The 26,116-nt window shown below is 44.7% G+C and overlaps 1 protein-coding gene across 4 annotated transcripts in view; it reads right to left on the bottom strand.

Annotated features, from left to right (window-relative positions):
- The window catches only part of RALGAPA2 (Ral GTPase activating protein catalytic subunit alpha 2), a 412,397-nt gene that overhangs the window by 303,599 nt on the left and 82,682 nt on the right, over positions 1–26,116 (bottom strand). For all 4 annotated transcript variants that reach the window (XM_073557418.1, XM_073557416.1, XM_073557417.1 and 1 more), the window contains exons 8-13: positions 25,942–26,080; positions 23,035–23,234; positions 19,821–20,051; positions 17,795–17,968; positions 16,338–16,475; positions 11,394–11,542 (exon numbers count right to left, since the gene is read on the bottom strand). In XM_073557418.1, coding sequence (XP_073413519.1) covers positions 11,394–11,542; positions 16,338–16,475; positions 17,795–17,968; positions 19,821–20,051; positions 23,035–23,234; positions 25,942–26,080 — 1,031 coding nt within the window. The remainder of the gene's footprint in view (positions 1–11,393; positions 11,543–16,337; positions 16,476–17,794; positions 17,969–19,820; positions 20,052–23,034; positions 23,235–25,941; positions 26,081–26,116) is intronic.

Below are 26,116 nucleotides of genomic sequence, written 5' to 3'. Positions count from 1 at the left end.
TAGTATAACTAGTGAGGATAATGATTAAAATTACTTGTATATAAATACCCCTTATAAAGTAAAAATCCAGTTTGAATATTAATAAAAATAGAATAAATGTGGAAGAACTGGTTAAAAATAGTTAATAGGTACATAAAACCTCTAATGCAAGCATCCATATGTATTCATTTGTCTACAATCATATTAGAAGGCATATAATTCCAGTTCATGATTCAGGCCTTTTGGGGCCAAACTGTCCAAAGAGAATATCCAATAGAACTCTGCTCTAGACATTGCCTTGAGGAAATCACCCCCTCTCTGGTTATGATGGACCACCTGAATGCCGCAAAAGTGAACGCCTTTCAAAGATTGGCTATGTTTGTCTTTAAAATGGCGTGAGAGAGGGTGTCCTATAAAGCCTTTACAAATGTTAGAAAAGTGTTCTTTGATGCGATCCATCAAACGACGTTTGGTGCGGCCCACATACAATTTGTTATATACCAAAAGGGCAATACATGAGGATTAGGCGGAACTGTTCTAAAATGGATGATTTTAATAGTGAAGCTGATCATTTAACGCAACAATTTTTGGATAAGGGGTACCCTAGTGCCCTACTTGAACAGGCTCGGCAAGACATTGCCTCTATTTCTAGAGAAAACTTGACCAGCAACACGCAATTAAATGACCTTCCAGGCTCTAGTATACAGGAACAGATTTCAAAACTCCCAATCATTACTCAGTTTAACATGGGTTACAATAAGTTTGCCAGCATTATACGCAAACATTGGCCAATCCTTCAGAAGAATAAAGTGATTGGGGAATTCCTCCCTAGCAACCCTAGATTTGTATATAGGAAGTCACAAAAGTTAGGGAACCTTGTGGCCCCAACTACAAGATGGCTTTCAGGGGCCCTTTAGGTCCCAGAAGGCCCTCAATCAAGGCAATATGGGCTTTTTACCTTGTGGAGGGTGTATTGGGTGTATGAACACCTTTTTTAAAAAGATATGCCAATTGAGCTTTTCTAACTCCAGTGGTACGATGGAGTTTAATATCAAAGAGAACATATCCTGTTTTTCCAGGGGGGTTATCTATTGCATTAGGTGCCCATGTAACAAACTGTATGTGGTCCGCACCAAACGTCGTTTGATGGATCGCATCAAAGAACACTTTTCTAACATTTGTAAAGGCTTTATAGGACACCCTCTCTCACGCCATTTTAAAGACAAACATAGCCAATCTTTGAAAGGCGTTCACTTTTGCGGCATTCAGGTGGTCCATCATAACCAGAGAGGGGGTGATTTCCTCAAGGCAATGTCTAGAGCAGAGTCCTATTGGATATTCTCCTTGGACAGTTTGGCCCCAAAAGGCCTGAATCATGAACTGGAATTATATGCCTTCTAATATGATTGTAGACAAATGAATACATATGGATGCTTGCATTAGAGGTTTTATGTACCTATTAACTATTTTTAACCAGTTCTTCCACATTTATTCTATTTTTATTAATATTCAAACTGGTATTTTACTTTATCTATAAGGGGTATTTATATACAAGTAATTTTAATCATTATCCTCACTAGTTATACTAATATTTCGTATGCAATAGAACATTTATAACCAATATTAGTATTGTGAAATGCATACATAGAGGCTGTTTATGACTAATTAGCCATATATACATTATGTGATTTTATAAATATTTTTTAAAAATTTTTTTTTAAGATCGATGCATTTGCCTTCCCCTACCATATTCTCTATATTCATATTTTCGATATCTGCTCTTTGCATGAGTATTCGCAGTAGGTGGAGCATATTTTATTTTTACGCGCATAGTTTTTCTTTATATTTGTATTTGATTTTATTCATATTAAAATGTTAAAAAAATTTATCAGCATAATAAAGTTATAGTTTTTAACATTCCTTATTATTCTCAATATTACAACCCATTTTTGTGAGGTATACGCTATGGCTATTCTTTTCTCTTTCTTTTTAAATGTATAATGTTATTTTAATCATTAATTAGCCATCTACTGGGAGGGTGGAGGTTAGTGTTCAACCCAAGAGTTAAACAGGTGTTTGAACATATACACACTATATATGACAGCTATACTGGGTGGGCAGTAACCCTGATGAAGAAGCACGTTTTGCTTTGAAACGCGTAGGGTTTTGGCCCCAGTTAGGCACCTTAGCCTGTGACGTCACACGCTGTCAGTGCAGGACAGTGTCGGCCCCCCTCAGCTGTGCATCCAGGACGCTACCGGCCGGAGCTATCCTGGCTCTGCCCAACTCTTTTCTTTACTTGCACCCCAGTCAGCCAGCTCATTCACTTCATCCTCCCAGCTTCTCACCTGCTTATCCAGCATTTCTGTGGATCATTCACTGTGATCAGCACAGCACCTTCATTCAGCAGAGCTAGGGTAAGTTTGTATAAGTCCTTTACCGTTCATCAGTGTATCTTGCTGTGGTAGATTTGTATCTCCTGCACGCTTTGAGTATCAGGCTTATGTGTGAAAGGCAGGACTTTCACTTTTACTTTTACGTTATTATCTTTGAATCGTCCTGTGAGCGCGGTGCCTTTATCTATTTACTTATTTAACCCTTTTTTGGCACAACAAGCACAGCTTCTGTCTAGGCACCAGCAGCCCTCCCTTTCTATTGGTAGCGCCGGTGTATATCTGTATAATAGTGTATTAAAACATGACAAAGCGAATGTGCTGTGATTTTTATTTTTGACCTTTCACCAAATTTTTTATGTTGAACTAGACACAATGTAATAGTGGCTGCATAGTGAAATAAAAGTTTTGTTTTTTTTATTTCGCCTCTTCGTTGCAGAGATAAGAACACAAAGTATTTTGCACCCAAAGGAAAAAAAAAAATGGTAAGCTCAACTGGATTGAACCAGACACTTTCACTGGGGCACGCACATCATCTCTCTGTACGATTGTGACCAATGATAAGCAGGCACCAACACTCAAGACCAGAACAAATCCTCACTGAAGCTCATAACATGTTTCTCAGCTGTGAGCTGTAGAATAGCTCTGATCTCCTGTTCTCACCTCCTGCATGAGTCAGTGTGTGGGAGAAGGGAGTGCAGCAGAGTTTAGCAGTGTCACATTACACAGGTCCGCCCTCTTTAATGTGACCTATGAATTATTCTAAAACTGATCAAACCAGAAGATCAGTGTTCAAGATTTTTATTCCATAGTCTCTAGTGCACAAACAATCTTTGCATGGAAGAACGTTCACAGACCAAGCACTCATCTTTTGCCTGATGTCATTGAACACGTAAGGCCAGTATGTAAGACAGTAGAAACATTTGGGATGATCATTTGCCAGACAGTTATTCAATGATCAATCTATTTCTATGTATTGTAAATGGGAGTCAGATAAATGTTCGCTGAGAAAGACAATTTTGGGCAGGACTAGTTGACCATCGAATATTTCTGGGAGTGCTCCAACTTACCATAAGGGGAAAAAAAAGTAAGAGGACGCTGTATTTCAACAAGCCTAATCCTTACAAAGTAGGAGGAATAAGCCTACAGTGAAGACTTTACAGAAGCTTACTCCTCACCCCCAATTCAGAACACACGCACGCTTTGCCACAACGTCCATGATTAACAATCTGCTCTTAGTAAGAATAAGTCTTTGCTTCTCTGTTGTCAGCCTCACTTGTCATCAGCAGTAGCAATCGTGCACGATGTAGAAAACCAAAATCAAGAAGCAAGAAAATCTAAAGTGCAGAAATGTGCATTCCTTGTTCAAGGAGCCACAAAACTAAGATTTCACTTGGGAGTTAAGTGTTTTTCTGGCAGCATCTGTAGTTTATAGTTAAAACCAATATTCAGCATTTCAAGCCTTGGCGTAGGAGGAAAGGGGCTGACGGGCAGCCAGCAGCCTCACAGACATACAGGTTTCAATTTGATTGGTAGTGGCCATATGACTGAGAGGAAAAGTAAAGTTAGGCTGGGGTCACACGTGAGTGCAATGCGAGTCTCTCGCATCAATACCAGGCACTGCAGCCGGCGGTTTGGACCGGAGCGTTCAGCTGCATAGAAACACATGCAGCTGCACACTTCGGTCCCGAGTGCCGGCATACTGAGGCGAGAGACTTGTGTGAGTTTCTCGCATTGCACTCGCAAGTGTGACCCCGGCCTTTCTTACAAAATTGCTTGGAGAAGTATACAGCAGATTACCCACAGAACTGGGGGCGGACAATAATAATCTATTTGAAAACTATTGGGGTAAACGCACATGGCGATTAACAAATCTGTGAATTCCACTACTAGTGAAGTATATATATAAGCTTGTACAGTATATTGACAGAAGTGTATTTTTGCAACTGCATATTAATGTGTGCCTTTTTTAAAGGGCAAGTCCAAACTGTTCAGCTGGATCGATGGTGCAGCAAAGCCGAAAACCACAGTGACACCTGTCAGGTGATTAAAAGTGAATGGTCAGTCTATTCATGCTGCCCAAACCACATGCAGCGTAAATCAGAGCCTGGCCTGCACCCTTTCCCTTCACCACTCTAAATTACCGACAGGTGAAGACCGACCGGTATCTCCCCATGTACACACGAGAGCCATCAATCAGCGAGAGCAATGTAGGAGAAGCAGGCCGGTGCCGGACTAGTCCAGTCTATGCCTACAGTGCCCGATCAGATCTTTAAACTATGTATTGTCTGGATCATCACAGAGTTTTAGGGAAAAACATACCTGGCTGTAATCATGTGCCAGGCTCTGATTAATGCTGCTGGTGGATTGGGAAGCATGAATAGACTGACAGGTTGCCTATAACAAACGATCACTTGATTTTGTGGGGGAACAGTCGCAGCTTGTTTCCCAACAAAATCAAGTGATCGTTTATTTAGCAAATAAAAATAAAATCCTGGTTCTGGTCTTTGGCCAAGTCGCAGCCCATAGGCCCCAATTCATCACTGTCTTTGCACCTTCTCTCTAGAGTAAAAGTGGTTGTACTAGCGATGGCTTTTGATTGCGCCTTATTCCTTTTTTCACTTGTGAAGTTGCTACATTTCTTCACAATTGCACTCCTGTACCCCATATGAGTATAAAACCTGTCAATTTTTTTGGGTTCAGCAGTTGAAACCTAAAGTGGAACATTTTAAAGGATTGTGAGACTTTTTGTCCTAAAAAAAAAAAAAAAAAAAAAAAAGGTGCAAGTTAGGCAAAAACACGGGTATTACATACCTGGTAATGTGTTTTTTCATGAGACATGACGGCACCACGAGAGAGGGGATCCGCCCAGCAAGGACAGGAAACCTTCAAGATAAAAGGGGCGGCTCCTCTCTCCGCATCAGTTGTTTTACAGAGCACGAGAGGAACTCCGCAGGTTAGTGTACACATAAATAATACAACTTTAACGCTGATAAATTTCCGACACCAAGGGAGTGTATAATACTAATAATGCACCCAACTAATGACGTGATCAAATAGGGCGGGAAATAAGGGTGCCGTCATGTCTCATGAAAAAACACATTACAAGGTATGTAATACCCGTGTTTTTCCATTCTACATGACGGCACCACGAGAGAGTTACAGAGATTTGTATTCTCTTAAGGGGGGGATCACTGCTTGTAACACTCTTCTCCCGAATGTGAGATCAGAGGTAGCAGATAGGTCTAATCTATAATGTCTGAAAAAGGTAGATGGAGAGGACCAAGTGGCCGCCTTACAGATCTGGTCGATGGAGGCGTCCGCTCTCTCCGCCCAGGACGTTGCCATGGCCCTCGTGGAATGGGCTTTTAGGCCCTCTGGAACAGCCCTACCTGCACTACTATATGCTAGTATGATGGCCTCTCTCACCCATCTAGCTATAGTTTGCTTAGAGGCTTTAAGGCCCTTCCTTGCCCCCTGATATGAAACAAACAGGGCCCTCTGTTTCCTCCAGGGTTTTGTCATCTCCAAATATTGTAGGATACATCTCCTAACATCTAAGCAATGTAGCCTCTCCTCCTTCTTGTTACCAGGGTTAGAACAAAAGGATGGCAAGACTATTTCTTGAGCTCTGTGGAATTTCGACACTACCTTAGGGAGGTATGCTGGGTCTAATCTTAAGACAACTCTATCGTCCATAATCTGAGTGTACGGCGGGTCTGCTGACAGTGCGTGTAAGTCCCCCACCCTACGTGCCGATGTAAGCGCTACTAATAAGGCTGTTTTTAAAGTTAACACTTTATCTGATGTCACGTCTAGTGGTTCAAATGGACTTTCTGTTAGAGATGATAGGACTAAGTTTAGATCCCAGGGAGGAGGTTTAGGAGATGGGATAGAGTTGGCTCTAGTACAGGCCCGGATAAACCTGGCCACCCATCTATCATTTGCTAGGTCATAATTGAATAATGCTGCCAGTGCTGAAACGTGTACTTTGAGGGTGCTGACAGCTAAGCCCAAGTCTAAACCCCTTTGCAGAAACTCTAGCACTGCCCTCACAGGTACTTCCCCCTCCTGTATTGGGCCCGAGGTGGACAAAAATTTTCTCCATATTCTCCCGTATATTTTTGTAGTCACTGGCTTTCTGCTACTGATTAGGGTCGAAATTAACCTTTGTGAAAACCCTTTTTTCTCTAACAGCGACCTTTCAAATTCCAGGCTGTCAAATGCAACCTGGAGTTCGGAGGGTGATTGAAGGGACCCTGTGTTAGGAGGTCGTGGTCCTCTGGGAGTACCCACGGGTCCGTCACTGACATCACTCTTAGCCAGTAGAACCATGGTCTTTTTGGCCAAAAGGGAGCTATCATAATTACTCTGGCTCGGTCCTCCCTGATCTTCTTCAGGACTAATGGAATGAGGCATATCGGGGGGAAGGCGTACAGGAGACCTGATGTCCATTTTATCCTGAAGGCGTCTACCGCCAGTGGCATGTCTGCTGGACTTAGAGAGCAGAACTTTTGAACCTTTCTGTTGGTTTTTGAGGCGAAGAGATCTATTATGGGTTTCCCCCACATAAGCATAATCCGTTGAAAAATGGACTCTTTTAGACACCATTCGCCTTGCTTCAACCGGTTCCTGCTCAGAAAGTCTGCCTTCAAGTTGTCCACACCTCGGATATGCAGGGCCGATAATGAGAGAAACTGACGTTCTGCTAGAGTCAGGATTCTTCCCGCTATCTTCATTAATGACCGAGAACGGGTGCCCCCCTGATGGTTCACATATGCTACTGCTGTCCGATTGTCTGATAGGACTTTCACGTGATGTCCTGTCAGGTGTGTCAGTAAACCTTCCAACGCCCTTTCGATGGCTAACAGCTCCCACTCGTTTGAGGATAGATCTCTTTCGTCCTGAGCCCAAGGATCTTGAAGCCATAGGGTGTCTAGATGGGCTCCCCAGCCCCAAGGGCTGGCATCTGTCGTGATTACTCTGGAGGCTGTGTATGTCCAGGGTACTCCCCTTGGAGAGGACTCTATCTGTAACCACCACCTGAGTGACTGGAGTACAGGGTCCGGGATGGTGAGTTTTTGCTCTAACTGCCCCTGAAGCCTCAGATCGTTTTGTAACACGCACCACTGAAGTTCCCTTGTGTGAAACTGAGCCCATTTTATTGCTGGTATGCAGGAAGTTAGGGATCCCAACACTGACATGGCTTTCCTCAGAGTCATTACTGGCTTTCTTAATGTTGTCCTGATTAGGTTTTTGATTTTTCCTTCTTTTTCCTCTGGGAGGCGACATTCCTGCACCACTGAGTCTATTGTTAGGCCCAAAAAATTCTGGATCATTGTTGGTTCCAGTTTGGATTTTTTGAGGTTCAGTTGCCAACCCAGAGTCTGAAGTGTCTCCATCACTATCTTGACTTGTTCCTGACAGTGAGAGAAATCTCTCCCCACTATCAGGAAGTCGTCCAGATATGGTATTACCAGGGCATCTTTTTCCCTGAGATGTGCCGAGACCTCCGCAATTAATTTTGTGAAGACCCGGGGGGCTATTGCTACCCCAAAGGGCAGAGCCCTGTATTGGAAGTGATGCCACTGAGATTTTATCTGGACTGCCACCCTGAGATATTTGCGGTCTTGCTGCCGGATCGGGACATGATAGTAAGCGTCCTTGAGATCCAGGACCGCCATGTAACACCGAGGGAAGAGGAGTTTCACTGCAGATCTTATGGTTTCCATCTTGAATGATGGGACTATCAAATATCTGTTGAGGCTTTTCAGGTTTATAATTGTCCTCCAGGAATTGTCTGGTTTCTTTATTAGAAATAGGGGGGAGTAAAAGCCTTCCTTTTTTTCTTTTTCCGGAACTTCTTCCAGTACGAGTTTCTGTATGAGTGACAATACCTCCTCTTCCAGACTCTCTTGTCTTTCTTGAGAAGATTGCACTGGAGTCTGAATGAATTTTTGTGGTGGCCAATGGTGGAACTTTAATTCCAGACCTGACCCCACTATCTGTCGGATCCAGGTGCTGGCTGAGATTCTCTCCCAGGCTGGGAGGAAGTGAGAGAGCCTTCCCCCCACCTGAGAAGGACCGTCACTGGGAGGGCTTTTTGGCTTCCCTGGAGGGCTTACCGAAATAGAAGCCTCTCCCTCCTCTGTATCGCCTGTCAGAATTGTTTTTGTCTCGATCTCTGAATTGTTGCTTTCTGAATTTTCGGCCCCTCTGAAAGGAGCGCTGAAACGCCTGAAATGGTTGTTTTGGAAAATTTTTCTTTGTATCACCCGCTTTTTCCAATACGTCATCCAACGCTGGTCCGAACAAGAAATTTCCCTCGCATGGCAGAGAGCACAGTTTCATCTTTGCCTGAGTGTCCCCCGGCCAGCATTTTAGCCATACTGCGCGCCGTCCTACATTGGTTAAGGCTGCTGACTTTGCTGCTAGTCTGGCCGAGTCTGCAGAAGCCTCTGCGAGAAAGTCTGCCGCCGCTCTAATAGCCGGTAATGCTTCCAGAATTGACTCTCTGGGCACTCCATGTTCTAGTTGATCCTCCAAGTTGTCTACCCATATCTTTAGAGACCTAGCCACACACGTAGCTGAGATAGCTGGTCTTAGTGCCCCAGCCGAGGTTTCCCAGGCTGTCTTAAGGCAACTGTCAGTCTTTCGGTCCAGCGGTTCTTTCAGAAACCCCAGATCCTCAAAGGGTAGGGAGGTTTTCCTAGCGACTTTTGATATCGCTACGTCGATTTTGGGAGCTCTATCCCAGGATGAGGATGCCTCTTCCTCAAAGGGATACCTCCTTTTCAGAGAATTAGATATCTGGGACTTTTTCTCTGGTTTTTCCCATTCGCGTTTTATGAGCTCTTCTATTTGCTCATTAATAGGGAAGGTTTTTCTTTTGTAGTCCACTGAACATAAGTTCTTGGGCTGTCTTTTTTGCTCGCTCCTCTACCAGACCCATGGTAGATCTGATTGCTTTAATAAGTTCATCCGTAGATTCTACTGGGAACGTATCTTCCCCATCTGAGCTACTATCTGAATAGTGCGTTTTATCTGAGTCCTCCTCTGATCCTGTATAGTCTTCTTGAGAGACCCCTGAGGTGCTGGATCTATCCCTAGTTTTCCTATCTGCATCCGCAGTTTGCAATGCACTTACTGACTTACAAACCTCGGTTTGAATTAGGGACCTCAGACTATCCGAAAATGAGGGAGTCTCCTCCGCTATAGTTTTGTTAATACACTCCTGGCATAACTTTTTATTCCAGGCTGTTCCTACGGGACTTTTGCATAAAGCACATTCTTTATTCTTAGATTTTCCCCTACTTTTCCTAGGGACTTCCTATACTCCACCCCGCCAGTGTATGTAAGAGAGGGAGGAGAAGGAAGAGAGGAGACAAGAGAAAGAGAACAGCCATTAGAGTACTGGACTTTCTCGTAGTTCACTCACCACTCGGACGCTTTCATAAAACGGGTACCGGATCTGGAGGCTGACTGGTCTTCTCACTGTCTCCCAAGGAGACTAGGGACCCCTCCTTCTTGCGTTGACGATCCGCCCATGCGCTGCCCGAGCGGCTTCCACTGCTGCTGCGGCGTGTCTGGCTCTTTTCGTGTGAGCGTGACCGCCTTGCTTCCTGGCGTGGTTGTATATGCTCTGGTGAGGGGCTCTCCATCCTGCCGTATATGTCTGCTGCTATCTTGTGCTGAGAGCAGTCACACCCTACCATATAATGGTGTAGTGACGCCTGCCGCTACTGGTTTAAATAGCAGCCCCCAGCTTCCAGGTGCTTAGCAGGAGCCACTTAATGAGAGCAGTCACCTTCCGCCTAAGAGGGAAGGTTATTCCCGCTTTTTTTTTTTTTTTTTTTTTTTTCTAATTGGACCGCCTGGTCCCCGCGCCCTGCTTGCGCCCTGTGTGCGCGCCACCGCCTGTGCCCGCGCGTCCCCAGTAACTGCGCACACCCTCCTGTGTCTCTGCTGAGCGCGCCAGTACTACTTCCGGGTCGCCGCTTACCACTTCCGGTTTAGCGTCGGCTTCCTCCCAGCAAGGCCCCGCCATGCGTGCTCCCATGCGCGCATCCTTGCCGCCCCGGTGTGCTCAGCGGCGCGATCCCGGGTTGCCCGGTGAGCGCCTGGGCCCCATACCGGCCATCTGCTCCCTCTTACCTGAGGAGAAGAGGATGGGCGACCACTATACCACCAACGCATCCACCAGGTAAACCTTCCCCTGAATCTTGCAGGGACTGGCGTCAGGTCTCAACAGGGTGGGTACACCAACGTGGCACCCCCGAGGAGCAATATCTTCGCCCAGACACCGATGTGTCGCATGGGCTGCATGGCCACCGTACGTCGACAGGGAGGGAACACGAAAAGTGGCCTCCGTGGACGTTTTACGGGGTATCTTTACCTCTTGGAGGGTACACCACCTGTGGCCTCCAAGGTATCCAGCTTCACCCGGGCATCTGCCCCATGGGCTGTGGCCATGCACTCGCTCAGGGGGGACATAGGAATATATGACCCCCGAGGCGACTACCGGTACCTGGTATCAGGTGTAGCAGACCGGCGCCTGCTATTTGATCACCCGATCCAGGCCCAGGCATCCTCTTCTTTCTTCCATCAAGAGGTTTTCATCTTGAGGGTTTCCCATCGAGGACAGGAAACCAACTGATGCGGAGAGAGGAGCCGCCCCTTTTATCTTGAAGGTTTCCTGTCCTCGCTGGGCGGATCCCCTCTCTCGTGGTGCCGTCATGTAGAATGGAAAAAAAGCATTTTCATTTAGGGCAAAATTCATCATTCCGCATGCACTATCTTGAAGAAATGGTAACAAAGAGCACAGATCATAAAAGAAAATGTCTTTCAAATAAATTGCAAATGATGAATTAGCCCCTAATGTTTCTGGCGTGCTGGTTAGTAGATCTTACTCAACTACAGGGAAAGGATTGCATGGATGATTCTGAATGAGAAAACTTTATCTATTCCTGGCCTGCTGATCCTCACGATGCTACTAAACACCCCGCGATGCTGGTAATTTACCATGTTCTTTTATCCATCACAAGATCCATGATCATCCGCCTATAGATGCTTAGCACAGATTTGCAGGCCTCCACTTGCTCCTCCAGCAGCATAGGAACCTCCGGACACGGCTCCAGCAGGAACACATTGGCGGAGTTGGTCAAGAACACCTGAGCAGAAATAAGGTTCAGGATTGTATTTTATAAGACATTGTATAATAGCGGTATTACATTACAACTTAACGTCTCTCTCCCACTTCCCCCACATTACATCTGCTTGTGGTTACTAGTCTGAAGTTTCACCACGGACAATACAAATGTGTTTCCTCACACCCTGGATATGTGGTAAGACAGGTTACCTAACAGGATACCGGTAAAACAGTACTGAAATTAAATCTTAGCTTAAATATGAAAAATAAACCCCTAATATCACATATTTGTACATAATTGCAAAGTGTTCCCATGTGTGGAGAGGGCTCTGGAGCAGATGTCTCTGCAAAAACAGTGGATGCCAGCTGTATTTTTTTGAAAGCTTTTTATTTTTCTACCCTCATATTCCCCCAAAATTATTACACAGCCGTCGAGTAGGGTATACGTGCAATGTCCTTCTTGGAAGAAAAAAAGAAAAAAAAAATCTGTGCCAGTATATGAAGGGATATGAAAACTCTGGGGTGTCTAGGGATCCAGGGAGACTGCGGAAATTACTATTGCTCATAAGATAAGGGACCCAGTGGTACAACAAGCAGTGGGTGTAGAGCAGTGCAGTGAATAGCAATATGCTCTATATGCAAAATAAAATATTGGGCAGTCGAAGCGAGATCACACAAGTACAGTGTTTCTCCGAAAGCCCTAGCATGAGTTTTCAGCCTTTTTGGAGTAGGCTTGAAATATAAGCCCTACCCCACAAATAAGTGATAGTTGCGGTTCAATGAGGAAGTGTCCAGGAAGCTAAAAGAGTTCAAGAATACAGAAGGAGCCTTAGTTAGTGAAAGCAGACAACCCGACCACCAAAAAAGAAAAATCGTACCCACTAGGCCCTAAACAAATCATAGCTGGCAAGTGCCGATGGTGGAGGTCTGAGTCGCTGTCAGGTCCCTCGTTCCAGCTGCACTGCAGCTCACACACACAAATTGGGTCCCAGTATCACTCCGTTAGCACACACAGATAGGGTCCCAGTTAGAGATGAGTGAACCCGAACAGTAAATTTCAGCATCCATATCGAACACCTACACCGAACAGTGTCTTCTTCAGGAAGTCTGTGTTACTGTTCAGGTCCGGCCTCCCGATCACCGGGTGTATCTTGTACTGTCACATGCATGGCAGAGCGGCAAACACTTCTTTGGATCAGTGGTAAAAATCAATACAGCCAGGCAGACACGGTTCCCACGCTGTCAAATGACAGCGTGAGTCCGCAGCTGTGAGCGGAGGTAAAAAGTTAACTTCTGGTCACTGGCGTCGACTACTAGTACTACTATTCTCATCAACCTATGCCTGCTGCTGCTAATAACAGTGAGAGCAGCAGGTGCTTAGTATTTATACTTGCATAACGCCCATTCCATTGAAGCCACGGTCTCGTGTAATAAAACAAAAATAAAAACCAACCATATCTCTCATATGTCCGTCGTTCTGTTCCACGGCGTAATCCTTGTCTGGGGATGAACAGTTTTCAACCTGGATGGTGCCAAGATGCCACCATCCAGGCTGAGAACCTCTGGGAGAATGTGTAGCATCAGTGACTAGCGGTGACGTCATCGAGATTACCGCCGGTCACTCAGGCTGGGTGGAAGAAGGGAAGGCCGGGTAGACGGCGGGAAGGCCGGGTAGACGGCGGGAAGGCCGGGTAGACGGCGAGAAGGCCGGGTAGACGGCGAGAAGGCCGGCTAGACGGCGAGAAGGCCGGGTAGACGGCGAGAAGGCCGGGTAGACGGCGAGAAGGCCGGGTAGACGGCGAGAAGGCCGGGTAGACGGCGAGAAGGCCGGGTAGACGGAGAGAAGGCCGGGTAGACGGCGAGAAGGCCGGGTAGACGGAGAGAAGGCCGGGTAGACGGAGAGAAGGCCGGGTAGACGGAGAGAAGGCCGGGTAGACGGAGAGAAGGCCGGGTAGACGGAGAGAAGGCCGGGTAGACGGAGAGAAGGCCGGGTAGACGGAGAGAAGGCCGGGTAGACGGAGAGAAGGCCGGGTAGACGGAGAGAAGGCCGGGTAGACGGAGAGAAGGCCGGGTAGACGGAGAGAAGGCCGGGTAGACGGAGAGAAGGCCGGGTAGACGGAGAGAAGGCCGGGTAGACGGAGAGAAGGCCGGGTAGACGGAGAGAAGGCCGGGTAGACGGAGAGAAGGCCGGGTAGACGGAGAGAAGGCCGGGTAGACGGAGAGAAGGCCGGGTAGACGGAGGGAATGCCGGGTAGACGGAGGGAATGCCGGGTAGACAGAGGGAAGGCTGGTGGGTGGCTGTCTGGAATCCATAGTGTACCACGCCGTAATCCATCTGTGAGACATGTGCTCTTCAGCATCAATGGTGGCATCATGCAACTGTTCACGATGAAAAGCAAGGAAGAATGAGCTGCAGCGAGCGGGCCCCCGAGCTACAGTTATCACTGCTAGCACAATGAGAAAAAGTCTCACATGCAGCAGTGAGTTTAGCACAGTTCACTGTGATAAATTTCTCACAGTGAACTCACTGCTGCACCATGAGACTTTTTCTCATTCTCTGAGCAGTGATCTCACCAAGGTCACCGCAGTTCATTAGCCCAGCTGGGAACGCAGCATCAGTGACCTGCGATAACCTCGATGACATCACCTGTAGTCACTGAGCTGCACTGTCAAAAGCTCATTCCTCAGTGGTTTTCAGCCTGGATGGTCGCATCTTGGCACCGTCCAGGTTGAAAACTATTTATGGTCAGACATGGATTACAGCATGGGACAGAAAGTTGGACAGGCCGAACAGGTGAGGGATATGGTTGTTTTTATTTTTTTACAGGAGATGTTGGCTTCAGTGGAATTGGGCGTTAGGTGAGTATAACGGTGTTGGATATTTTTAAATAAAAAAGTAAAAGTGTATTTTTTATTTCAAATCAAAGGACTTTATACTTGCTGTGTGTTTATTTACAATATAACTACAGGATTAGTAATGGATATGCATCTTATAGATGCCTCTCCATTACTAAGCCGTGGGCTTGATGTCATCCGACAATACAAAGGTGACATCAATCCCACAAATATGAACCCCACTTGCCACCGCCACAGGGTAAGTGGGAAGGAGCCAGGCAAAGCACCAGAACTGGTTCATCTAATAGATTCGCCTTTTCTGGACAGTTTCGACCTGCTATTTCTGAGTTGTAGGGGTTAACAGCTATGGCCCCATACCAGCCCGAGATTACCAGTCCCCAGCTGTTTGCTTTAGCTTGGCTGGTTGTCAAAAATGGGTGGGACCCCACGTTTTTTTTTATATTTATTTAAATAATTAAAAAATACGGTGTGGGGACACCTCTATTCTTGATAACCAGCCTTGCTAAAGCTGACAGCTGAGGGTTGCAGCCCGGCTGGTTATCAAAAATACAGCGGAACACACAGGTTTATTTTTTTTATTATTATTTAGAACGCAGGCGCCGGCTGATGAAAACTCCCATCAGTTGCCGTCTGCGCTCGCTTAGCGAGTGTTTGCCATGTTGTTATGCACATGACAGCGTGGCAAACACTGGATGTTCGTACCTCCAATTGAAGTGAATGGGGTCCGGATACTGTTCTGGTACACAAATTTTTTAGTTTTTTTCTTAACTGTTCGGCCAAACCTGGCGGACCCGAATATCCAGAGGTCCAACACCTCTAGTCCAAGTATCACTCCGCTCTCACACACACCGGGTCCCAGTATCACTCCGCTCTCATACATACATCAGGTACCAGTATCACTATGCTCTCACACACACACACACGTACACACAAGGTCCCCGTATCACTCCGCTCTCATCAACTCCACACGAGTGATACTATTTCCTGCCATCAAGTAGAGCCAATTGCTGTTGAATGCAGGGAGACCTGACAGTGATGCAGATATGTACGTGAGACCCCATTCACTTGCCAACTATTGTTTAGGGTCTGATAAGTGAGATTCTTTTGGGGGGATGCTTTCTTTTGGGGGTAAAGTATAGGAGTAACCCCGGCACACTAATATTAGTGTGCCAGGGTTACTCCTATACTTTAGTCTTGTTTTTTCCCAGAGCACCTAAGTTGGGGTTTGAGCCTGTCATATCTACTTTATATTCTTTTGGGGGTAAACCGATAGAAAATAATAAATGCAAAAATAGAAATTAAATTATACACTGTATATATTTATCCAGGCTAAAAACAAGAACAGTACTTTATAAATTATTCACCGCTATACCTCATTTGTGAATACCGTAGATATGTAACTACATGTACCGTACACCTGTACGGTAACTGCCTGGATACTTTTTTAATGACTTTACTTTTCTTGCTAAATAGACATGTATAGACACTGCGATACTTTTTAATACCTCACCCATACACTAAGCCCTGCATCAGGCATGTTATAGGATATGCTCCCATGAATGGTAAATGTGGCAGATTTCCAGCTGCGGATTCTTTTGCGGTAAGTGTACTAGCACTGTGACAGACCTGCCTATAACTGCAGTGCGATAATTGTCCTGCACTGCAGATTAGAAACGCACGGAATCGCCTTCTGCAGCGGAAGTCAGTGCGTGTTTCCCAATATTGCCCCTCTAGCTTTTACTGTAATTTCTGCACTACAGAAATTCAGCAAGGGACACAACATATGGAAATAAACACTTACAGCTTCCAGACAGTATTCAATTAATGTTTTTGTTCCATGACTGCAAGAGAGATCTTGAAAAGCTGAGAAACAGTGAAACAACTTGTTTTTCCATGATACAATAATCAACCTTTGTCTGGCATGTTCTGCGCCCTCACAAGTCCTGACATTGTGAGGTTACCTGTAAAGCCGCCTGATCCCCCGCTTTGACGTCCATGTTCTCATCCTCGCACACACAACCTCGGTTAACAGCACTGGTGAAAGAGTACGTCCTCCCCCAACTGGACGAGCGCTTGTGTCCACTCTGTTCTGCCGAGACCTTCAACAAATGTCAGCACAAATCAATAACCCCTTCATAACAAGCAAACTCAACGGACAAACTGCGATTTCTAGAACTAGCTTCTCAGTGGATAAGAATGTGAAGTTCTGGAAGCCGGTGAGAAGCAGAGATGTCCCACCGTGGTGGGAAATCAACGTCTGCTGTGTGCACAGTATAGGGACCCTCATAAAGGCTGGGCCTACATGGCGACACTAGGTGGAGAGCTGCATGTCACTTGTGACCAAACCAACAGGATCAGATTTTTTACAAGTGTCCCATCAGAGTATGCAAATTGTCTCTTCAGAGAGGAAGAGGACTAGAAGTCTAGCACCACCTATTGGAAGTAGCAATCCTAAAAGTGAATGTCGACCCTTTAACGAGCCTTGTCACATGACTTAGGATAAAAGCCAAACCAGAATCTCAATTTGCAGACACCTTTTCGGGGTACTGCCCCTCATCATTGCAAAGTGTGAGATCTGGTTTGGCTGTGTGAGAGGCGTCTGACCGAGATCCGAAACAATACTTTTTGGAACCCCATCATAGAGTAGTAACACACCCAAATTGTCAATCAATAGACGCAACACAGCATCTAATACTATTCTAGTTCAGCTCCGGAGTAAGACTGACCATTCAACCCTAGTTTCAGCACTGAACCACAGCATAATGAACAGGGGTTTCCATTTTGTGCAAGACAACAACTCCCAACATACCTAGAGCGCCAAGGGCTGGAAAGCCGCAGGTTGGATATTACTGATATAGAACTTTCAAGACCACCAGCAGTTTGCTGGGTACAGATTACCTCGGATTTTAGGTGGTGGGTGTACTAACATTTTACACCGTGATTTTTACCTATCCATGTCAGTTTTATATACTTTTCTATCAAGGTCTTGAACTGATCTAATACTATGCTGAATTTTAGAATATATTCTAACTTAGAATTGTGTTTCCACCTTATTTCTGTCAGACAACAAGGACCTCAACGAATTCCTAGTAGATAGAGAGGAATCATTCACAATCAGATTCTCTAGAATTGGGATGGAGCAGTAGAAGCAGAGGTGCTTTGTCTTGCTTTGTGCCTAATGTGACATTTGCTCGGTGGAAATTTTAGCCTGGATGCTTATCCAAAAAAACAGCACCAGACTGTGGGTATTGTGGTTCCCCTTCATTACAGTGCTTGGAGATGCGCTGCCATACAACACGTGGCCATCATGTGGCGCTGTTCATAGAAGAGAGCAGCCATGTTTCGCTAATCCCGGAACACCCCCATAGGGTGAACAATACTATACTGCACAGCGACTGTCCTTTATCAGTTTCCATACCTGTTTGCTATCAGTCTCTGTTACAGAGGATTCAAAAACAGGCAAATTCACGAGGTCACTCGAAGGGATTGAAGGCTCCTCCATAAAAATAGGCTTCTCCTGCAAGATCCATTTTCTGTAGACTTTCACAACCTTCCTTGTGGCAGAGACATCACATGCAGGTAACAGGAAAGCCTAAAAACACAAAAGTAACACACACTAATAAAATACTGAGATATTTTGGCTAAATAAAGAATAATAAGTAGGTGTACTAAAAAGTTAAGGGGTTACTTAAAAAAATAAATAAATAAATAATAATAATAATCCCTTCCCATAGGAGAGGGAGATAACATGCTGATCGCTGGAGGTCCCGACCACTGACACCCAGAGAGCCCATGATCATTCCTGAAGCTCCAATCTAGAACAGAGCAGAGGAGCACATGGTCAACCTTTCCTACACTCCTTGCCTATGGGACTGCTGGAGAAGCCGAGCACTGCCATAGACCGTGAATGGAGCGGAGACCAAGGATTCAGGATGAGGATGCAGAGGTCCGATCTCTGAGGAGGATATTTCACTGCCTATTTTAAAATAATGCTTTACCTTGCAGAAAGAATCAGCTGTGATCCCCGTCTGTAAACTCTTTTGATTTTCCCCTGCCCAGGAGCTGTGGTATGATCAGACCATGTTTCTGCACAGTCTGATCAGACGCTACTCCTGCCCCCCGGTAAGGGGCAGAAGAGATGGTGCGCCACTTGGAGCAGTGATGGACAAGTTGTTATTTTATTTTACTCTCCCATATTTTATAATACTACTACGCGTACGCATGGAAAACCCATTTAAGCACAAAACAGACATAATGAAGATTAGACGGTGATCGTTGTTGCACATGAAATTTCACTCGTAACCACTAGGTGGCACAAAACTACGTAGAAAAGATATTAAAGTTTTTCATTACTATATAACTTTCCTGTAAAATCCCCAAAATAAATGATCCATGAGAACTGCAAATGACCTTTGCAAAACAACCCAAGGCTGCAAGACATCAACATGTCTCCAATAAAATAATCATAATGTATTTACATTACATAACTTTCTAATATCAATGTTTCGATTCCTTGACACTTACACGATATCAGTATTTAGTTGATGTCAGCGATTTGAAATGGGTTAACATTCAGAGGATGACAGCGGACCACGATATAGCGCAGCCCACACACCACCTATTTGGACGCAGAGCGTAGCTGTGAATACGGCCTCATTCAGATGTCCGTTCACGTGTGTGTTCTATCCATAGTTTTCACAGATAGTCTATGGGGCTTCTCTTACAGCCATGTTTTTTAGGACCAAGTGTCTGTTTTTTCCAGTAGGTTGGATGAAAAGTGCGAATACTATTCTATGGGTCCATGACAATCACAGACAGCATTCGGATGCATCAGTGTACAGTCCATGCCCTGGCCGTGATCACCATTTTAAAGGATGGGAGAAACTTGGAAATTTATTTATCCATATGTGAAAAACAAGTGTCGGTTTTTACCATCAACGTTTCACCAAAGACCAGTGAGACTTTGACCCAAAATACTGATGACACTCGTAACTTTTTTTTGTGTAAGTGAAAAAACCCAGATGTCTGAATGAGGTCTGAGAGCGGTCATCCTGGAGGACAGGGCAGGGGGGAGATACACTGTACCAAGCTGCAGTTACAGTACAAGAGAAGGCTAAAAGGGGGTTCACAATTCAGACATTTATGGCATTTCCACAGGATTTGCTTTAGGTCCCAGCTCTGGCCACTACCCCCAGCTGGAGAATGAATGGAGCAGAGCCAAGCACACCACTCTCCATTCGCTTCTATCGGAGTCATAGAGACGGACAAGTAATGCTTCCTCAAATATCTAAGATGGGAATACTGCTTTAAGAAGGTTTTAGTGACCCAATGAAGAGATCTGGAAAGTGCTGAGGAATGTAAGGTATACAAACATAAAAGTCTGCACAACTCCCTGAAAGGAACAATCCTGGTTGGAGTGTGTGGACCGAGACGGGATGACACACCTGTCTGAAGACCTCATTGATGAAGTTGACATATCCGCGTGTTGACAGGAAGATCCTTTGCACCATGTCGTACATAGGCTTCTGCTCCTCCTCTATGCTGCACAGGCTGGAGTTGCTGAGTCTCCGGTCTGACAACGTGCTGCTGTTCGAGTGGTTCTTCTCCTGTTCCTGAGTTCCAGTGGGCTCGACTTCAGTGTTCTTTTCTTGGTTCACATTAATCACAGATACTGTCTAAAAGGACATATAAGATGGTATTGCATCACACTTTCTAACACAATACAACTGCAAATAAAAAGTTACGGTTTACACCATGTAAGAGCACCTATTATTAAGGAAACCCATAAAACAAGTTCTGTGAGCCATATTGCATGTTGACCACAGGTTTATAAAACTGGACTAAGTTTTGTTTTTTAGCTTTTTTTTTCCCCTTTCTTGTGATTACACGGGACAAGTACGAGCGGCTTGTAAGGAGCTGAGAGTTGGCGGCCGGAGACGAGTAGATAACGGCTATATACAGTAGCATGTAAACATTTGGGCACTCCTGGTCAAAAGTACTATTACTGTGAATAGATAAGGAAGTTGAAGATGAAATGATCTCTAAAGCCCCCTTCACACATAGCGATATCGCTAAAGTGTCACCGATTTCGTGACGCAACATCGATAATGCTAGCGATCGTGCTACATGTGACACATACCTGCGACCCGGCTCCCCGCTGGATATCGCGGGAGATCGTCCTGGTCCATTTCTAGTCGTCGGCTTCCTGCTGGCGCCAACGAGTGACTGCATGGATGCAGGAGGAAGTAGTCAGCAGAGCTGCCGTCTGACAGGTAAGTAACGACTGCCGACCGCTGCTACGTCGCTGGTGAGATCTGCCTGTATGGCAGCTCACTAGCGACAATTTAGCGATGCACCAGCGATCCTGACCGGGTCGTATCGTGGTTGGGATCACTGGTGCATCGCTAAATGTAACGGGACCTTAAAAGGCCTAAAGATAAAGGAAGAACCCCTTTTGCAAGTATCAGATTGTGAACGCTTTTTTTAGTCAGCCAAGAGTCTTTCAATTCTTATATGAGGCATTTTCCTCCATTCTTCCAGGAAAAATTCTTCCAGTTCTGTGAGATTTCTTGGTCGTCTTACATGCACTTCTATTTTGCCGTCTAGCCACAGATTTTCAAACATGTTCAGATCAGCAGCTTGCACCTTTTTAGTTAGTCTATTGTGGATTATGTCTTGTGTTTAGGATCATTATCCATTTGTAGAAGCCATCCTCTTCTCAACTTCAGTTTTTTTTTGTTTTTTTTTACAGATGGTGTTACGTTTCCAAAATGCTTCAGGCTAGTTTAGATGTTTTTTTGCACACTTTTGACGCTGAATGTTATGGTGAGAATGCAGGATAGGTTTTCTTCTAATGACTCTTCAATGAAGGCCATATTTGTGCAGGTGTCTCTGAACAGTAGAACAATGTACCACAACTCCGGAGTCTGCTAAATCTTCCTGAAGGTCTTTTGCAGTTAAGCGAGGGTTCAGATTTGCCTCTCTAGCAATCCTACGAGCAGCCCTTTAAAATTTTGCTTGCTCTTCCAGACCTTTTAAAAAAAAGACATCAACAAACTGGAGCAAGTTCAGAAAAGAGCAACCAGAATGGTAACCGGTCTGCAAACCCTGTCTTATGAGGAAAGGTTGCAGGATTTGGGATTGTTTAGTTTGCAAAAGAGAAGACTGAGAGGGGACTTAATAGCTGTCTACAAATATCTAAAGGGCTGTCACATTGTAGAAGGATCAACTTTATTCTCATTTGCACAAGGAAAGACTAGAAGCAATGGGATGAAACTGAATGGGAGGAGACACAGATTAGATATTAGAAAAAACTTTTTGACAGTTAGAGTGATCAATGAGTGGAACAAGCTGCCAAGAGAAGTGGTGAGTTCTCCTTCAATGGAAGTCTTTAAACAGAGGCTGGACATACATCTGACTGGGATGATTTAGCGAATCCTGCTTTGAGCAGGGGGTTGGACCAGATGGCCCAGGAGGTCCCTTCCAACTCTACGATTCTATGATTCTTATCTTGACCTCCACTGTTCCTATTAACTGCCATTTCTTATTTACATTTCAGAGAAAAGAGCAACTTGAAAACTCTTTGCCATCTTCTTATAGCCTTCTACTCCTTTGTGGGCCTCCATCATTTTCAGAAAGCTAGGCAGCTGCTTAGAAGAACCCATGGCTGCTGCTTTTTGGGACAAGGTTAGAGGAGGCTGGGTTTTTAAAAAGCTGGGAAATTTGCATCACCTGGTCTTTCCTAAAGGTGATAATTAACTTGTTAGGGTTATGGTTTGTTCAGTAAGATCTGAAACCTTGGTCAAAGTTTACTGAGCTCACAAATCTCTAAGGGTTCCCAAACTTCTGCATTGGCCCATTTTCCTTTTTGTAAGTTTTAAAATGAAAGAAAAAAAAATTATATATATGGTTTGCATAAAATACAAAGGAAATGTATCATATTTAACTTTAGCCCTTTTAAAGATCATTTAATCTTCTATTTGCTTAACTGTTCACACTAAAAGTAATTTTGACCAGAGGTGCCCAAACTTTTACATGCCACCATAGAAATCAATGGGCTGGAGAAAGGTGACTGGGGTGTTAGGAGTTAACTTCCCCTTGGAATGCAGCTACTGCACGCTGGTTCAGAGTCTGGACGCAGAGGCGTATCCATGGCAGCAGGGGCATGTGCCCCAGGCGCAGCCGGCAAGGGGGCGCAGTCGGCCGCCTAATGCGGTGGTCTGAAGTGTCTCCCCAGGCAGCTTCATTCTGATGGTATGGTTGTGGACAGTTTATGGTGAGTCGGAGGGATGTGTAAGGAGGAGATATGTAAAGTGAGAGGGTAAATGTAGGGGGAAACGTGTGAGGAGACAGTATGGGAGGCAGCGGTGCTGGGTGGGGAATAGGCCTGGAGTGACAGAGGCTTTACATCCAGTATATAATGTATGAGATTAGTGCTTTTATGGAGACCTGGCAAATGACTATACTTGGCCACTTTGGAGAGCTCCATGCACATATGTGGGGTGAAATCCTACTGACAGATTGCCATTAACAATGCCATCTTTGCCTAACTAACTTCAACCCCTTTTTCAGAGTTGTGGGACGAATGAAAAAAAATCCCTTTACAAATGGGACCTCACTTTAAGGAAGCCTCTGTAACTAAGGAAGGCCAGCGACTACCTGAATCAGCTTGGGTAGAACCTCGCCTCCATTCTTAGTGCTTTGAGAAGGTGCTACATATTTCTTTTCCAGGAAGAAGGTGACAAGCCACTTGATAAACACGACTCTAGCTGCCATGTAAGGGATTTTTGTGCTATAAAGGTTTTCATTATTTCGGGTTACAGCGACATACACGGGCTTTGGTCTGACATCCGGAATATCTGAAACACAGAGAAACTGTTAATCTCACAGTATCATTAAGCCAGGTCACTTTACAAGCTTTCGCTGAGATCGGCAAACAGTAAGTATATTGTTTTAAGCAGAGCACGTGAATAGACTTCCGCCTAGTCGCTAGAAATATCCATGACTATATATTTACACTGTGTTAATGAAAGACAAAGTCAGAACAGACTCAAGATGACCTTTGCTTTGTGAGATAAGAAAAGCCCGTATAGTGCGGCACATTTGCAGCTGTATGTGTTTATGTATCAGATAAACATTAATGTTTCAATGGAAGCCGACACCAATATAACGTGTATGAAGACAGCCTGGATCACCAGAAAAAAAGCTGGAATTTTTATTTTACTGTTTGGATCCATATTTCATCCATTTCTGATATGAGTGTCAGATTTTACCATCCCTGCGTTGTCTGTTATATGCAAAAAAAATAAAATAAGTAAATAATGGGGTTCCCAAGATTTTCCTAGCAGCTAGTTAGTAAAAAAAAAAAAAAAATATAGAGCACACAGATTCAACTCAGACGTCATCTGTATGCGGACTGGTTTTTTATTTTTTTGCCAACGCTTTCACTTGAATGGGTGAGTTTGGTCCACAATTTGGGCTAAAGTTGGATGTGTCACGGTCTTTCTTATGAGAACTAGAAAAATGAAAAATAACAAAACATGAATAGTCCCAAAGAATATGGGGCATATTTATCAAGATCACTGTGAAAAAAAAACTAAACACCCATCATTCATTTGATGAAGCATATTTATTTTTGTGTTTTAGTTCCCCTTCACACGTCCATGTCTCTGGTACGTGTGGTGACAGTTCTCACACATACTGTAGACACTTACCCACGTAGTCCAATTCAAATCATATCAGTGTATTTCCATGGACCATGTGCAAAACATGTTGACATGTCTGTTTTTTGCAGGCAGCAAAGTCAGCAATATGTCCCCGACACTGGTTATACGTGTGTCATCAGTGTGCACATCAGTGTGACATGTCTGGGAAAAGCAGTACAGTTAGTGCTGAATCCAGCTCTCATCACTTTCGCCTGGTTCTAACGAGCTTAGGGAAAGCCGACAGCCGGGGGCTGGCGTTAATATTCTGGGAAGTGGCCAACAGCCATAAAGGTTCCCAGACTATTAAAAACAGCTCACAGCTGTTTGCTTAGCCTTTACTGGTTAGGCCTGTTTCACACTTCCGTTTTTTCAAATCCGTCAAAATCCGTTGTTTTCCGTAAAAAAACGGATCCGCCATTTTTTGCAGGATCCGTTTTTTTTTGTCCCATAGACTTCCATTACGGTTACCGCGGATCCGTCAAAAAAACAGATCCGTTTTTAAAAAAACGGATCCGTTTGCATCAGTTTCCGTCAAAAAAACGGAAACGGATCCGTTTGGCGGACACAAAAACGGAAGTGTGAAACAGGCCTTATTAAAGTGACGTCACCGCTCGCAGCATGAGCAATTTCAGTTCATAGGCCTGCTCACACAGAGGTTATCGTGAGAACCGATGCCCGTGACCTGCAGTAACCTTAATTACATAACCGCTCGTACCTGCAGCCGCATTCTCACGCTAAACACAGTGTATTCTGGCTGGCGTGGTGAGCGGTCACATTACTGATGTCACTGCTCGCCACATCATTCGGATGTACCAGAGTTGGGGATCGTCGTGGGACCTCTTCATTATGGACAAGTGAGGATTACTTTGATTTTTTATTTTTAGGTTAATAAATGGGTGATAGAGGATCAGGGAGTGATTTTTTTCACTTTAAAGGAATTTGCTTTGCATGTGTGTCTTTATTAATTCTGACTACAGCATTAGTAATGTGGGTGTCTGATAGACACCTCTCCATTAATAAGCCCTGCGCTTGATGTCAGTGGACAAAAACAGCTGACAACTCCAAAACTATTAACCAACTTGCCAATGCACCAGGGCAAGTGGGAAAAGCTGAGGCGAAGTGCCAGAATTGGGGCATCAAATGGATGCGCCATTTTTGGGGCAGCCGAGGGCTGGTGTTCATAGTCTGGGTGGGTACCACTATCCATGGCCCCTTCCCAGCCTATTAATATCAGCCTGCTGTCTGTTTAGCCTTTGCTGATTAGTAAAAATAGGGGGGACCCCAAATCATATTTTTTGAGGCACCCCTTTAATAACTAGTAAAGGCTAAGCAAATAGGTGTAAGCTGTTATAAATAGGCTGGAAACCTTAATGACTATTGGTCCCATCCCTGAATATTACCACCAGCCCCCAGCTGTCAGCTTTCCCTCAGCTGGTTAGGAATATTAAAGGGGACACCACGTTATTTTTTTTCTTTATTTAATACGCGATACACAGACAGTTGGTGCTGACTGCAACTCTCATCAGCATCGCCTGGTCGTGCGGATTGCAGGGAGACCAGGCGACAATGATGAGAGTTGCATTCGGCACACTAACTGTACTGCTTTTCTCAGACCCCGGGAAGTGTCACACTGATGGTGCACACGGATGTTACACATGGACACGGATAGCCCCGGCACGGTTTTCTTTCCAGCTCAGGTGACCTGCACTGAATGTCCGCACTGAACGACCGGCACAGGTAACCTGCTTGTCTTCATCTGCCATTTAGGAATATTTACTCAGCCACCAGACAGAAATGAAACATATGTCTTATTAATGTACATATGTGATATACACAGTACAAACAAATCTGTTGTACTTACCAAGTACGGGCTTATACAGGTTTGTCAATTTAGTAAATGATGGAAACAAGTGAGTCAGGTAGTACTTTCTAAATAAGTTAAATAAAAACTTGAAGCCCGTGTCTTGGTTCTCCTTATTTCTCCAAGACAAGCTTGCAGCCTATAAAAGTAGACGAAAGGACAAAAAAAGTGATAT

Source organism: Dendrobates tinctorius, unplaced genomic scaffold (genome assembly GCF_039654945.1).
Source record: "Dendrobates tinctorius isolate UK_male_01 unplaced genomic scaffold, ASM3965494v1 ptg000250l, whole genome shotgun sequence".
In the NCBI taxonomy this organism is placed as follows: Eukaryota; Metazoa; Chordata; class Amphibia; order Anura; family Dendrobatidae; genus Dendrobates; species Dendrobates tinctorius.
Note: the sequence above shows the minus strand (reverse complement) of the source record. Positions and strands in the feature narration are given on the sequence as shown.